General features: G+C 41.9%; 1 protein-coding gene across 1 annotated transcript; it reads right to left on the bottom strand.

Moving 5' to 3' along the window:
• Positions 1-250: 250 nt before the first annotated feature.
• Positions 251-3,096, bottom strand: LOC133896145 (uncharacterized). Its single transcript, XM_062336668.1, has 3 exons — positions 2,718-3,096; positions 1,432-1,566; positions 251-620 (listed from the first exon to the last, which is right to left on the bottom strand). The coding sequence occupies exons 1-3, from the start codon at positions 3,006-3,008 to the stop codon at positions 426-428; spliced, it is 621 nt and encodes a 206-aa protein (XP_062192652.1). The 5' UTR covers positions 3,009-3,096; the 3' UTR covers positions 251-425.
• Between the last annotated feature and the right edge of the window lie 12,108 nt (positions 3,097-15,204).

The raw sequence follows: 15,204 nt of genomic DNA, 5'->3' as shown, positions 1-15,204 counted from the left end.
ATATATAATTGAATGTTCCTATCTAGGCAACATATGTATTGAATTATTTTTGTATGCTTCTGCCAAATAAGCTGGCTGGTGTCCTGCACAGCAGTAAATGGTCAAATATCACTATCCGAAATTTCAAATTTGCCAACGTCAATCAGCTTGTAATAAAGTATTTTCTGTGTATCCGGTTCTTCAATCCTTGGTTTCAGTTGGCCCGAACGATCCTGAGTTTCACAGTGAAGTAGTGTGTTCTGAGGACAAATTTCCGATTCTGAATATCACCAGGCAATTAAATCATTATATGTTTGGCAATGAATGTAAACACTTCACACTGCTGTAGGTCCTGTAATCGATTTTGTTGAATTGTCTCTACAATGACAATGTAACTCGCCACAAGGCAAATAGTAAAGAATCCAAGAAAGAAATGAAGCAGCTGGTTACATTCTCATCTCAAGGTCAGGGGTTACGGATTTCCTCTTGAATCTATTTTCTGTGTGCGGGTTCTTGGCCGCTCCGTGTTGCTCTCCTGTATCACCTTCATTATCACCGTCTGGGTCTTTCAAACCTAAATTCAAATTTAGGTCTGTTCCACCACCATTTTTGCCAGAATCTCGAGCATCCTCATCTGATGCCTGAAATAAGACAGTATATGAAAAAACATTTACAAGCCGTATAATTGACAGGTTGGGATGTGGGAGCTGTTTACTTAAGTTTTTTTAAAAAAAAAAAAACTATTTCGCATGCATGCATTCGATAGAACTTCACTGGAATTTCAAAGCACATATCCCTTGTAAATACTCCCATTTCAAATGGATGTGGCATGTTTCACGAATAGTAAGAGACCTTTATCATCTCTTTTTTTTTTTTTTTAATTGAGACGGCCAGCACTTCTATCTGATCATGGAAGGCAAAAGTCATAACAAGTGATCACAAAGCAAGATCAAGTAAACATGAAATCACCCAGGAGTTTTCTAGTCTTATTTAGGTCTTCTGGGTGTCAAAAGATTGAACAGTGAACAAGAAGATAGGCACCAACAACATAATCAGTGAATTAATGCTACTTCTACCAAGGAATATGGTATATGGAACTAAAACTTATACCAACTTTTTGAACATCATGATTGGCACTGGGGGATTGCCATTTGAAATAAATGTTTATACTTCAGACAATGGATGGCAGAAGGGAAATTTTTCAAACGATAAACAACCTGATGCTTGGGGATGCAAAACCATGTGCATTGGTAAGGAAAATTGGCAGCAACTTTGTGTGCATGAAGACACCAATGAACAAGATAATAAGAAACACAAAGAACAAAGGCTGCCATGTACTGTAAAATGGCATTGATGAGGAATAGATAGGGCAAAAGAAATTAGAAATTAGTAAAGTACTGAAGTCAACTATTGCAAATTAATGGTGATGTCACAGTTGAAGGATCTTGTTACCTGAGATTCATCCATAGGTGTATCATTGATATCAGTCTTTCCATTTGATGGCTCTGATGACAGATCTTCATCATTAGCCTTATTCTCATCATCAGATTTGGCAGATTCTTGCTTTTGCTCTTCAACTACAGAAACCTGTAACGTGAAGAGATTTGGTAAATATCCATTGAAAAGATATACAAGCAAACAGTGAAAAGCCAGTTGTTCCAGAGGATAAATGATGCACAAACAGCGAACTTCTCTGCAAATTCCAGTAGATGGAGACTAATGAGTAGTCCTTGTGCTTTCAATGGAAAAAAAGCTCCGATATAGTTTACTTCAATTTTTGGCTACATCGAGAAATCACAAATATTTGAACATATAAGCAAATAGCACACCATAGTCCTGTATAACTAGACAAGGAGTGAAAGCATCAAATCATTAGAGATCGTATCAGCCATGGTCAAATAGAGTAACGCCAAATAAAGTTAGATAGAACAGTCGCAAGAGCTAGATAGCCAGCTAGGAGCCATGTAAATGCAGTAATATATTAAGCTGAGCCTGATATGAAATATAGGTTACACAGTTCACATGCAGTACATAATTATCCATAATCTGTGAACTAACCTAAACCACTGGCAAACAGACGTTTCTACCCAGAAACTAATATTCAAATATCAGGTCTTCAAAAGAATTGTATGTTCTTTAGTGGTCAAAGAAAGAGATGGGTAAATATTTTACCGAATGATCCACTAACAAACAATTAGGATGTAGCACAGATCTGCTTGAATTAGTTCACAGTAGCTATCCTTTTTGTCCATACGCTTACTTAGCTTAGCCTACTAAATTCCAAGCTAAATTAGATCATGGCCACAAATTACTGCAGGAAATCGATCAAATCAATACTAGCAGAAATAACCAAAAGTTCAAGACAGGTTTACTACCAGTAAAAGTCCTAAACCCCAACCTAAGTATACTAACAGAACACACAATTACCCAAATCTCAAAAAGCAGCTCAACTATTTTAGCATTCTCCAACATATTCGGGGATCAGAAATTCACATAAGTTTCAACCAAACCATCCCTAATAACTGACGCCAACACATAATTCCCGTAATCTAAACATTAACTATGGAATCCGAGGGCTTCACCCGAACGAGAAGATCCAAATATTTCCAATCTTAACGCCAACAGGCCGACCAAAAGAAGCTAACAATCAAATCCTGATACCAATTACCAGCTCGAGCCCACCAAATCCCAAGAAATCGACCGATCCAAGCTCAACAATTATCATTAAGAGTCCTCACCGGCACGTATCGCCGCCGCCTCGTGGCCGTCTCTGCTCCCGCCGCCTGCTCCCCGTCTCCTCCCCCGTTGGCGCCGTTCATGGGGGTCCACTTGAACAGGAGTAGACTATTCCCGCGGGATTCGCTTCCCGAGCCGGTCCCGGTGGACGACGCCGCCCCGCCGTTGGCGGCGGCGGCGGCGACGACGACGGGGACCCACTCCTTGCGCCACTTCCTAACGGGCCCGGTGAACGTCGTCGCGGGCCCATAGCGCGCCGAGGTTCGTCCCAGCCGTGCCCCCACGCCCTCCATGGCTGCGAATTCCCGTGACGGCGGCGGCGTTATTCTCCGGTGAGGCGGGTGCGGGCGCGGGCAATGGTAAAGAAGCGAGATCTAACACGGAAGAGGCGTGATATGTTTAATTGCTTTTTGCCGTTTGGCTGACAGGTGGGACCGATTTGCAGGCACCGACCGGCGGTCCGTGCGTGGGTGCAGCACGGGACGGAGCCGGGAGTTTTGCCGTCACGTGCGCGATCCCAGGCCTCAGTTTGCCTGGTGACGGCGTTGATTTACAGTGGGAACACGAGAAAATCAAACTCTTCTAGCACGCTGGAAAATCAAACTCTAAGGAGATGTTTGGAAGGTCTATAACACCTGTAAAATAGAGTTTGGACTCTCGTGTGTGCATAAGTCTGCAGCGTCCCCGCTTCTCGTGCTAGAAGTCATCATTTTCTTTTCGTTCCCACGTGTCCAATCTCAGTCGATTGCATCTATGCAATATCGTGAAAGAGAAGGAAATAAACAAATTTTATACATAGCCTAATATTAAAAAAGGAAAAGAATTAAAATTGTAGAATGGCAAATAAATCTAGAGGCAACGCTGTAGGTGGTACAAAGTCTAAAGTTTGGATGACAAATCTACTAAGCCTACTCTTTACTGTAGCACAAATCCAAATTCCTCAACCTCTTTCTCCACCGCAGCTCCGCTCCGATCTGATTCTCGTTACAATGTGGTGCTCAAAACTAAATAGGTTCATTTTAAGGATTAGTTGAAATTTGACAATGTCCCAAGCAACCAAGTCTCCATCGTCGTCCCCAGATCTGACTTTCCAACGACCTCGCCGCCCTGCAGTCACTGCTTCACTACCAACCTGCCTCTTCTTCTGCGTCTTTTTTTTCCACTCCCTATTTCTTTGTGTTTAGCTAGATGCTGAAAGTACTTCCACCCGTTCACCGTTTTACCCAAACAGCGTTTACAAGGGAAAGAAATTACAAGGGTTTTGTTGTGCATTGACAAATACACCTGGAACTTATTTACAGGTCCAAAAATTTAAAAGGCGTCCAATCAGGGCCTAAGGGAAGTTTGTAGTCAGGTTTGCGAGCTGTTCCAATTTTGGTGTTTGGTGGCAAAGGAATTTGTGACTTATAAATCTCGTTCTGAACATAATCTACTTCCAATTTTAGTGTTTTGTAGAAAAGGAATTTGTGACCGGGGTTGGGATCTATCTATTCTGTGTTGGGATCGATCGATTCGGAGGGGCACCCCTTTCAAAAGTGGGCTGTTTTGTTTTAGTTGTCTCTAGTTTTGGCACAAATGGGTTTTCAATTCAATTCCAGCTAAACTTAACAACTAAACACCCCAAATAAATTGTACCCAATTCGATGAGGAGATTCATACACTTGGATAAAGAGTGAAAATGTCTTTTAACCCATCCATGGCATTTTTGTGAGTTGCTTTGAAATTGGAGGTAAAAAAGGATGGCCTTTGAAAAGGATTCGATACTTATGCCATGGTCCTCCTTGTTTTCAGTTTTTGATAAAAACATTTAATGACCTGTTTGCAAAGTATTCAAAGCTAAAGGTATTTTTGCAAAGTAATTTAAAATAATGAGAAGAGAAAAATAAGTTTTTAAATGCCTTAATTGCTAAATTGTGCCCCTATGAAGACTGTTACAATACAAAAATTATATGGAATTCATCTGGTTCAAACCCCTTGCCTTCTACAACAAAATTGCATGCTCTTGAGTTTGCAGACATTTATTAAAAATTCCTTTTAATAATTTTCTCATTTGTTGCATGAATGCATATAATAATATAAGAAATGGTAAGCGTGAAGAAAAGGTTTTGGTTCCTTTTAGGACATCTCTAACGGTTATAGCTAGTTGCTAGCTACAGTGCCTACATGTTACATTCACATTAACAATAGATTGCACAAAGGACAACCACCCCAATGGTCCTCCAACGGCGGCTTCATGCAACACTACCCATGCGTGACCGCCTCCAACCGCAGCACAAGCTCCGAGCGATCTATGACATCGGACGCTCTCCCCCTCATGCGTGCCCTCTCTGCTGGTCGAATCCAAGCAGTCCTCGTCGGATCCGTTCGACGAGGTGATGGAGCACCCTCGGACGAGCACCACCGCAGCCACCTCAACACTATTCGATGCCATCCCCCACCCTCATCAACGATGACGACAATGTGGTTGAAGCAGGAGGATCAGGCATAGTTGGTGCGCCTGCCACCTCGTCAATTGGGTGGCCGTCGTCGAGCTCCTCCTCAAGCTAGAAGGCGGACAAGCAAGATGACGTTGGGGCTATTGCTCTCCTCAGCATCGCCCTCGCCCACCACCGTTGCTGTTTCAGCGTTCCCTCCTTGCCCATATCACCCGCCACTCCCTATCGCCGTTGGAGAGAAAGAGGATACCAACACGGGTGGACCCTGCGAGCGAGCCTCGAGGCGCGTAATTTGCTAGCGACTTCTGCGGTGGTAGTACTTGTGTCTCCGTTCCCTTTCTCTCCTCCATCGAAGACCAAAAATTGATGTGGCAGCTTTGTCACACCCAGTTTTAAGACCAAACTGAATGCAAACTACATATATGCCAGTATCAAGTTACATACACGTAGTGACATCATAAGTGAGTAGCTGACACAATATTCATTATTACAATGTCACTTTATTACAGAAAGCAAAGTGATTCTAAACGATTTATTAAAACTATCTCATGGTGATATCCTAAGCACGAGATCCAGTGGCTGGACCATCAACTGACTGGTCAGCATCCCCTGAAGACTCTGAGCTAGAAGGGTTACTACGGCGCAGCCTCTTGCGAGAGGGCGAGTGAACGGACTGGTCCTCAGAGTCTCAAGAGCTGAACATCCCATTAAGGCTCTTCTGCATCTCCCTGATTAGTGCTTCTGCATCCCGAAGATGCTCGCGTGTGCCCTGAAGCTCATCCAAAGCCTCATCCATGTCCTCATGCAGTGTCGTAGCCAGTAGCACCTGTTCATGAACCACACCACTCTCCTTATGCGTGGTTGACTTCACCTTGATGTCCCTACTCTCACGCTCCCGACGGGGAAAGTAGTCGTAGGTAGTCCCTCTCAAGGTGCTCCTGTGGCGCTCATAGACGTGAGCCAGTGCCTGCCTCACTGCGTCTCAGATCCCTGCTTAGAAGCTTGCCTGGACTGCCATTGCCTTGTGAATTCCCACGATCTCATAGTTGTCGTTGCCTTCTGGAGAACAGTAGATGCACAACTCAACAGTCCACTCCTCACGTTCTGGACGAGGTTGACAAAGACCGTGGTACACGGGCGCCTTGGAGTACCCCAGACACTGCAACATCTCCACCAACATCATCGGCGCCTTCCCTGCATCCAATCCATCAGAGTGGTACAGCTTCTTGTCTTTATACTGGGGAATAGTGACTACACGGCTAGGTCCAGCTGAAGTGTTAGGTGCAAAGGTGGCAAGGGCACGGGGAGGAATATAGCCGTTGGTGGCCTTGCGAGCACTCTACCTGGTGTGGGCCATCTACAGGCTGAAAACAAGAGAGTATTAGTAAAACATTTTCAATAAAACAATAGACAGAAGCACAAGGGTAAACAAAATTTTTGCAAATATAGTTTTTTATAAATTAAACCCTTAACACGCGACCATTTCTATCTAGGATTGCATCCTTCGGTCAATATGGCTCTTATACCACTTCTGTCACATTCGGTTTTAAGACCAAACCGAATGTAAACTACATGTATGTCAGGATCAAGTTAAATACACATACTAACGTAATAAGCGAGTAGCAGACACAATATCTATTATTACAATATTACTTTATTACATCAATGACCCAAGGGTCTAAAAGAAGATTACAAAGCAGCGGAAATAAACTTAGCATGACGCCCAACTCCACAGGCAATCGACCGAAAAGTCGCCTGCCTAGAACTTAGCACCATCTTCTGGGAAGTCCTCGCAGTCTTTACCTTATGAGCAGCAACAAGATTAAGGGGAGAGAGCAAGTGTGAGTATATGGAATTTCTCAGAAAGTGTGGGAAAAATATGACATGTGGGCTAAAATTCAAGATAGGCTTAACTCAAGGGTTTATTTGCATAAATGCTATTTCAGTAGTAAAACAATTATAAAAGCAACATCTTTCTATGTGAAATTCTTTAAGACTAGAGCTAAGGTTCCGACCACCTTGCTCTACAACCGAGGTTCTAACCACCTCTAAACAAAGCTAATTTGAATCACAGTTCCCACCACTGTGATCCACCAGATCCAACCCAAAACCAATCCGAGAACCACCCGACTAATCATGTGAGGAGTCCATGCTGCTCATGACCATGAGCACGGCTCATATATTAGTTTTCACTATGCAGAGGTCGTACACTTTACCCATAAGACATGTCCTCCTTTTTTCCTGTGTCGATCAAACACTTGCACACTTCCGAGGTGTGCGGCTAGGATTCTACTGCAAAGCCTTTCCAACGCCTCTCTCAGCATGTGTTGATCCATTGAGGTTTCACCGCTGTACATAAGTGGAGTGCACCCTCCACCCTAGAAGCCCCCTCTTGTGCCTTGCGGTTCCAGGAAGTACAGATCAAAATCCAAAAATCGATGGAATTACACCGGATGCTCCTGCCAAAACATTGACTTAGCACCCTTCCATCCCTGTACCACCAAATGATCTTCACCATGCTGAGAGGATAGCGAATTACTCGGCTAGGTCCGTCCCATACTAGGCTTGTGGTTGTACTATTGTTATGGGTGGTCACTCCACAAACCAGTCCTTAACATGGTCTGGGCAAGACTATCATCAACCCAACAACAGGGTAGTAACCAATTATCAAAAGCCAACAATTCTACCTAGAACACATCCACAGGCCAACCAACATGCCAACTTGCCCAAACCCTACTTTCCAGGTCTAAACATTTTACCAAAGTCCATCATTATACACTAAAACATATTTTCCTATGCTACCCAAGAATAAGCACATCTAAGCATTTTCTACTCAGACCATGACAACCAGACTATGGCTATAAAGAAGGGTATGGAAAACCGGTAAACCCTAACCATGAGATAACACATATTTGATAAGCATGCAATTTATAACACAAATATTTTCCAAAAGTAGGTGAGGTACTCGAAATCTCCGAAGTCTTGATCCTGGATACTCTCGAACGCCTCAGGAACAAACTCCTGTAGCATCTAGGCCCCTAGGTAAGTGGTAAGTGTTTCGGTAATTAATGACAACCGTATCGTTGTGTCTAACAATTTGTTTTGAAGGCAATCAAAATTTAATTCGCAATGATATTTGGGTATGCTTGGTCCCTAAAGCAATATGGACGATCAAAGGACATGCGCATCAAGATTAAGGATTTTCTAGTTCTAAGTATCACAAAGGAGATGAAGGACACTTAGAGTAGTATATGTCTCCTTTTCTTAGTCATTTGACCGTACTATAAAGAGGGGCTACGAGTAGTAGCTTGATCTAGTTGAGTCTAGACGTGGTTTGATGCACACTCATGAAATTCTAGTACTAGGTAGCTCATAGAAGCCCATGGTTGAGATGTCGAGAAGTTAGAGCTCAAGAAAGTTTGAATTGGATGAGCTCAGAAAAAGTTTAACTCACTGGATGATCCGAAGTCCGAAGAAGGAACCCACCAGAGCTTTATTTGTTTAGCAAGACAAAAAGTAGTTGAATACACAGGATGATCCGATGTATAAGTTGATGGATCACCAGGTGATTATTTTTTGCTAACACATGTCCAAAAATACCGGATGGTCTGGTGTTAGTGTGGTGAAATCACCGGACTAATTTCAGCAGAAGTGAACTTGCTCAGGAAATGAAGTTGAACTCACCAGATGATCCGGTGATGGAAGTGTGGAATCACCAGACTAAGTTTTCCAGAGGCAAATTGAAGATGGTATACTCACTGGATGGTCCGGTGAGTTGATTGAAGACTACACCAGAGTAATATTTCCAGAGAGGGGTGTTTCGGGTGTTGTAAATTGGAACTATTCACTGGATGGTCTGGTGAGAGTCATATATGGACACCAGAGCATTTTCTCCAGAGGAGCCTTTGATGGCAGAAGCAGCACAACCAATCGTAGCGTGGTTACCGTCCGATTCGGCGCTACCCGGTCTCATGCCAGCCACATCGATATCTGATTGGAGGGAGAGAGCAAGCGGGGAGGAGGAAAGTCGGTTGAAGGAGGGTGTCGGTGTGGCGACAACATGGGGAGGCACGATGGCGGTGGGGAGGGATGGGGGCAGCTGCGGGGAGGGGAGGAGTTGGGTAGGCAGGCAGTGTGGGATGAGTCGGGCGTGGGGAGTGGAACGAGAGCGAAACACGGAGGCGGGCGAGTGGGCGCGATCGGATGGCGATCGTGCGTGTGGCTGGAGCGGACCATGGGTGAAGATACATACGCTAGGTTTTTTTTAAGAGTAGAGACATGTAGTAGATATAGAGATAGAGATACAAATAGATGAGTGTTCGTATTTTATATGTTAAATGTAGGAGCGAGTGAGAGATGTGGGAGTATATGAGATCTATACGTGTGAAGCTGTGAAAGCATGTGAGACTCATGCGGGAGGGCACGGGAGGCCACGCACTACGGAAGGAAAATTGCAAACTTTTTAATTAGGAGAGAAGATATTTGAAGTAAATCTCATTCTGAACATAGGTCCTGTTTAGCATAACTTATTGCTGATTTCTACTTTTCAGAAGCTATAAGCTGAAATAAACAGGCTGGCTTATTGCTAACTTGTGAAAAGTTGAAAAACTGATTTTTGATGAAATAAACTAAAAGTTGATAAGCTAGATTTGAGCGGCTTGTCTGAAAATTTGATGTGTTAAGAATTTAAAAGTTTCTCGTAAAAGCCAATAATTTTTGGCATAAGTTATAAACAGCTTTCAGCAAAAGTCGCTTTTTAATAAAAGCTCAGAAATTTCAGGTATGCTAAACTGGACCATAATCACGGACTATAGGAGTTGCATTCCACTGGAGGTAACGGTATATATGATCCGAGGAAGTTACAACAAAACAAAAATAGTCAACTTCAAGTACGTCATGATGTTTGGAAAAAGCTACATCCTAATTCGGTTTTCACTCAAATATAAGAAGCTAGAATTCTAAAACCAAAAAAATATTCAACAAGCGGACATCGTATGTTACATACACACGATGACAAATCTATGAATCTCCAACATGTCAAGCACTTCCCTTGGAAATGTTTCATGTGTCAACAATCAAGGAAACATCATAATTAATTAACTAAAAGAAAAGGTTGTGAGAATTGCACCAAACTATGTGTTAGTCGAGATTATCTCATGGGATGATCAATCTAAATTACACCTCTTGAGGATAAGGCAATGGCTGTCATATGAAATTGCAAGTTCATCAACTATATATAGCTAGTATTACTGTCACCAAAAACATGAGGACAGAGAGATAGAACTAATGTTCCAATGTAAGCTGAGACAAAACCACTTGTCTTCAGCGAGGAGCACTATATACTTACAAATTCGTTTGCATTGACCCTCTACTGCTGCCTTGCAACGTGTTACATACTTACTTTTGTGTTTCATTAACGTACATCTGGTTCCTGCCTTGCTGATCCTCATATTTTTCCCACCTTTACTCATTTCATTCGAGATGTATCCTGCTCCCAAATGTTCTTCACCATTTTGGTTTCTTTCATCCTGACACTCATCCTCCCTAGCTTTCATATGCTCCTAGATTTTTAGAAAATGGATAACATTCTAGCTTTTTACATCTGAGATGCATACAACCACCATCATTATTACAATGTTTTGGCTAAAAGCAAGTAACAATAAAGAGATAAAGCATGGTAAAAAGCATCATGGAGCATCTAGTTTGTAACTACATCGCCACCCACGCTTTGCGAAGAGTTCCATTGCCACTACCTCCAGAGTATGGCACACCTTCAATACATCTCTTCCATTTGACCCTCCTTTTATATTAGTTTCCAGAACCTTAGCCAGTAGATTCTCCTGAAAATTGCCTGCATAAATGACATATTTGTTTTTTTTATTAAACACAATATCAAATGGCGGCTACGCCAACCAAGGTTCTTTTATTTCTCTTTGTTCCAACCTCCCGTAACTAATTGCTCACCATATGAGCTATATTCTAGATCTATTAATATCCAAACCTATTATGACAATATGCCAGATGGTCTTGGCTAGGGACATTAAAAAAAAGAGATGATGTATGTTTTCATTATGATTGCAAAAGCAACACTTTAGACTACCATCTCAATTTCTTTGAGCCAAATTATCTTTGATCAAAATAATTGCACAACCTATATACCATAGAAATATCTTTATCTTTAAAGGGAGTTTCAGTTGCCATAGTCACTTGTGGGAATTCATAATGGGTTGATTCATCATTTGCTTATACATGGATTGAACTGAAAATAATCCATTTCCCTTTAGAGCCCATTTGAACGTATCTCTCTCATTAGATAGATTTGTGTGAACTAATTGCAAAGTTAAATTTTGCTATTCAATTAGTTTATCACCCACAATTGGTCATCGGAAAGATAAATTAAGAGGTATACTTCTCATTACTTCCGCGATTGTGGTCTGCTTCTGCCTCGCAACATTATACAGAGATGAGAATTGCATGCTTAATAGACTATTGCCTAACTAAGTATCATTCCAGAATCGAGTCTGGCTCCCATCCTATACCTGAACGTTTGAGGAATTCTTTTTTGATCTTCATAAGACCAGATCAGAAATGTGAATCATCTGGTTTGCTCTGGGCTTGTGTGAGCGCTTTGGAACCTAGATACTTGTTTCTGAGCAGTTGTGGCCAAACCCTGTCCTCATTAATGAGCTGAAAAAGCCATTTGCTGAGGAGGCATATATTCTTAACCGAGTGGTTAGTAATAACCAATCCACCCTGGTCCTTTGGTTGGCAAAGAATATCCCATCATGCTAATTTGTATTTTTTTCTTGTGATTATCACCTTGCCAAAAGAATCTAGACCATAGATAATCCAATCTCTTCAGGAAAACACATAGAAGGAGTTTCATATTCTTTGTCTGCTCTATATTATGGTCCATAAATATGATAGTGTCATCAGCGTATTGCTGTATTGATAGTCCATCATCTACCAAATGTGGAACCACTTAGGTTATTTGGCCATCACTTTTGTCTCTTGATATTAATGTTGCCAGCATATTTGCTACAATATTAAAAAGAATAGGGGAAAGAGGGTCTCCTTGTCTCAGTCCTTTGTTCGTTTGGAAGTAGGGGCAAACCTCATCATTTATCTTGATTCCTACATGACCTCCGGAAATAAAGCTTTGGATCCACCCACACCATTATGTCAAGAAACCCTTCATTCGTATGGATTGTTGTATGAAGGATCATTTAATCTTATCATAGGCTTTCTCGAAGTCCATTTTCAAGATTATACCATTTTGCTTCTTTCTATGTAATTCATGGATGATTTCATGTAAAATTATTACTCCCTCCATTATATTTTGACCTGGCATAAAAGCGGTCCCTGTGGGCCTTATTTATTTTTTCTGCCACCGTACCTATTTTGTTAGTGCCAACTTTGGTGAATATCTTAAATCTAACATTTAGCAGACAAATGAGACAACACTCTAGAATTTTCAGTGCTTCTCTTTTTTTTGGGTAAGTGTTATGATCAATTTGAGGAACATCAAGACCAGGAGCAAGAATACACTGAGAAGCAATAAGGAGAAGGCAAGTGTCTTTGATCATCTTGAACCTATATTTTTAAATATTTTATTTTACAAATTGTATACAGTGTCTATCAATATGATGGGTAGTCACCTATGTTAGGGTTTTTCCTAGATTTTTCCTTTATCATCCCTTGGAATCTAGATGGTTTATGGTTAGGTGTCTTTGTTGAGTAGATTGCTTAGCCATGCTTTTGAGGATACTGGGAAGTGTCATAATCTTGACTAATGAACATATGCAACAATGGTGGTTAATTTGTTAATGGTGTAGTAACATGGAACCTTAGACCTTGAGCAAAGTGGTTTTGATAGTTGTCATGGTTATGATGTTGGTAGTGTTTGCTCAAGTAACCTAAGTAAGGACCTGTTCGTGGAGCAACAACCCAAGAAGTAATGTACCAACCACGAGGCTGATATGGGTAAGGTGTGACATACTAGTTAGAGTCTATCAATGTGTGTTGTGTCAGCACAAAAGGGGGCTTTTGGGTAGGAGTTGAACTCGTGTAAATCCTGGCGGTGAAATCTAGTGGGCAGACGTATACTGGATTAGTCTCTAGTTAGTGGAAAAATATCATTCGGTGATTTCTTGGCGGCACACCACTGGCGTGTTTTAAGTGTTTCACGAACACAGCAACATGGAATTCACTGACTCGGGGGGGGGGGGGGAAGTTTTACAATCTTTGCAGAGTGTAAAAACTGTTATAACAGCCGTGCTTACGGTTATGAGAGACTTGGATCCTCACATGATTAGTAGGTTGTAGTTATGGGTTTGGTCATGGTTGGTTATAGTACAGGGAGTACTAGACGGTTGTGGTATGCAAGGTGGGGATCCTTGTATGCTGAGTGTTAGACTATTTGGGTTATATTCACTTAATAATTATTTAATACTTTTTGAGTCCAAATATGTTTTCATTGCTCGCATTTACGCAAATATACCATGTGTTATATATTTTTGATATGAGCCTGCATATCATTACTTTCCCACACTTGCTGAGTACTCTATGTGCTCACCCTTGCTATCTTCTACAAAACATATGCTGCTCCGTGGAAGATTTTGGAGATTTCCAAGACGACGACCTGGCATTCTAGGAGCGTGTCTTCGGTGTCTGTGGAGTGCTTGGTCACCGATGTTTTCGTCCCGCTGCCGTCGTTTAGATGCTATCGTTTAGCTTTTGAAGTTGTTTAGGTGAAATCTTTATTGTAAGAAGTGAACGATTATTAGTTAAATTTTTGCTTTTGTTACTTCACCTATGACGTCCTTGTGTGTGTTAAACTCTCGGGGCACACATAAGCTGCATTTGGTTTTGTCTATTAAAACCGGGTGTGACAGAGATGGTATCAGAGCCATACTGACTATAGGACCGTAAGTCTAGATAGAATGGTCGTCCTACAGTTTTTCCTAGTTCGTCTAAACCCATCAGAGCCTTTCCATTAGTTCTCACACTTGTCTCTTGCTATCCATAAGGTTATTTCTTATATCCCATCTCTTCCTTTTTAGATGGTTCGCCAACTGCTTACTGCCCGCAAGTCAACCGGAGGACGTCCACCCATTCTTCAACGTGTTCCAACTGAAGAGGAGATTGATGACCCCACTTTTCAGAGTATGGACCCCGTTCCCAACGTCTATAAAAGTGATGGTCTTCATGCTGGACACCTTCCTCGCTTACTGTGGGGAATACTTTCTGAACTTGGACATACATAGAAGCCAGTCTACAAGGGAGTTAAGAAACAACACTCTAGATATGTAGAATGGAAGGTTGAAGTCACTATCTATGACTACGAGCGAAGCCAAGATGAAGGTCTGGAGGTTCGTCGAGTTGTGGGCATTCACTCAGCAATGGCCCCCAAGAGCAACCTTCCGCCAGTGTTCGAGATGCAGCTCGTGAAGCCATATCCCGTGTTTGAGATCAATATAACAGCAAGATGGTCGACTCTCCTTATGCATACTGTCTCTGTAGAACTCGTGGAAGTAATGAACCGTTCGTGAAGAGTCCCTTTGGAGAAAACCCCAAGCTACGTGAACAAGTTGCACTCACTGTGGCCTTGGAAGATGAACTAGACTGTGCTTTATGGGAGTTGGGAGAAGTTCGCCAATGCCTTGATTTCGTCACTACACTTCTTGAGGATGAACATGATGCCAACCAAAAAGAATCTGAAGATGAAGAAGAAGACTTGTCTATCCACTCACCCTTGCGCAAGAGGAATTGTCTCAACACCCCTGCCATAAATGAAGATGGATCAGTTGATTCTTCCCCCTCAGGATCCCGTACTAGAGAGGAGTCCTAATAGTATAGTCATTTTGTAGATGGTCTTAGCGTTGTTAGAGTCGAGCATCGATGTAATCATTAAGGATAATAATATTGCTAGTGTGACAATTGTTATGGTGCTAAGTGTGTGATTTGGATATTTTGTTTGAGCGTCGATGTGAGCTGTGGAATGCTTTGGCACCTTGTCCACAAACGCATCTTTATTATCTATATAATGTAATAT

Source organism: Phragmites australis, chromosome 16, assembly GCF_958298935.1.
Source record: "Phragmites australis chromosome 16, lpPhrAust1.1, whole genome shotgun sequence".
Lineage (NCBI taxonomy): Eukaryota > Viridiplantae > Streptophyta > Magnoliopsida > Poales > Poaceae > Phragmites > Phragmites australis.
The sequence above is the reverse complement of the archived record's forward strand: the minus strand, read 5'-3'. Positions and strand labels throughout refer to the sequence as shown.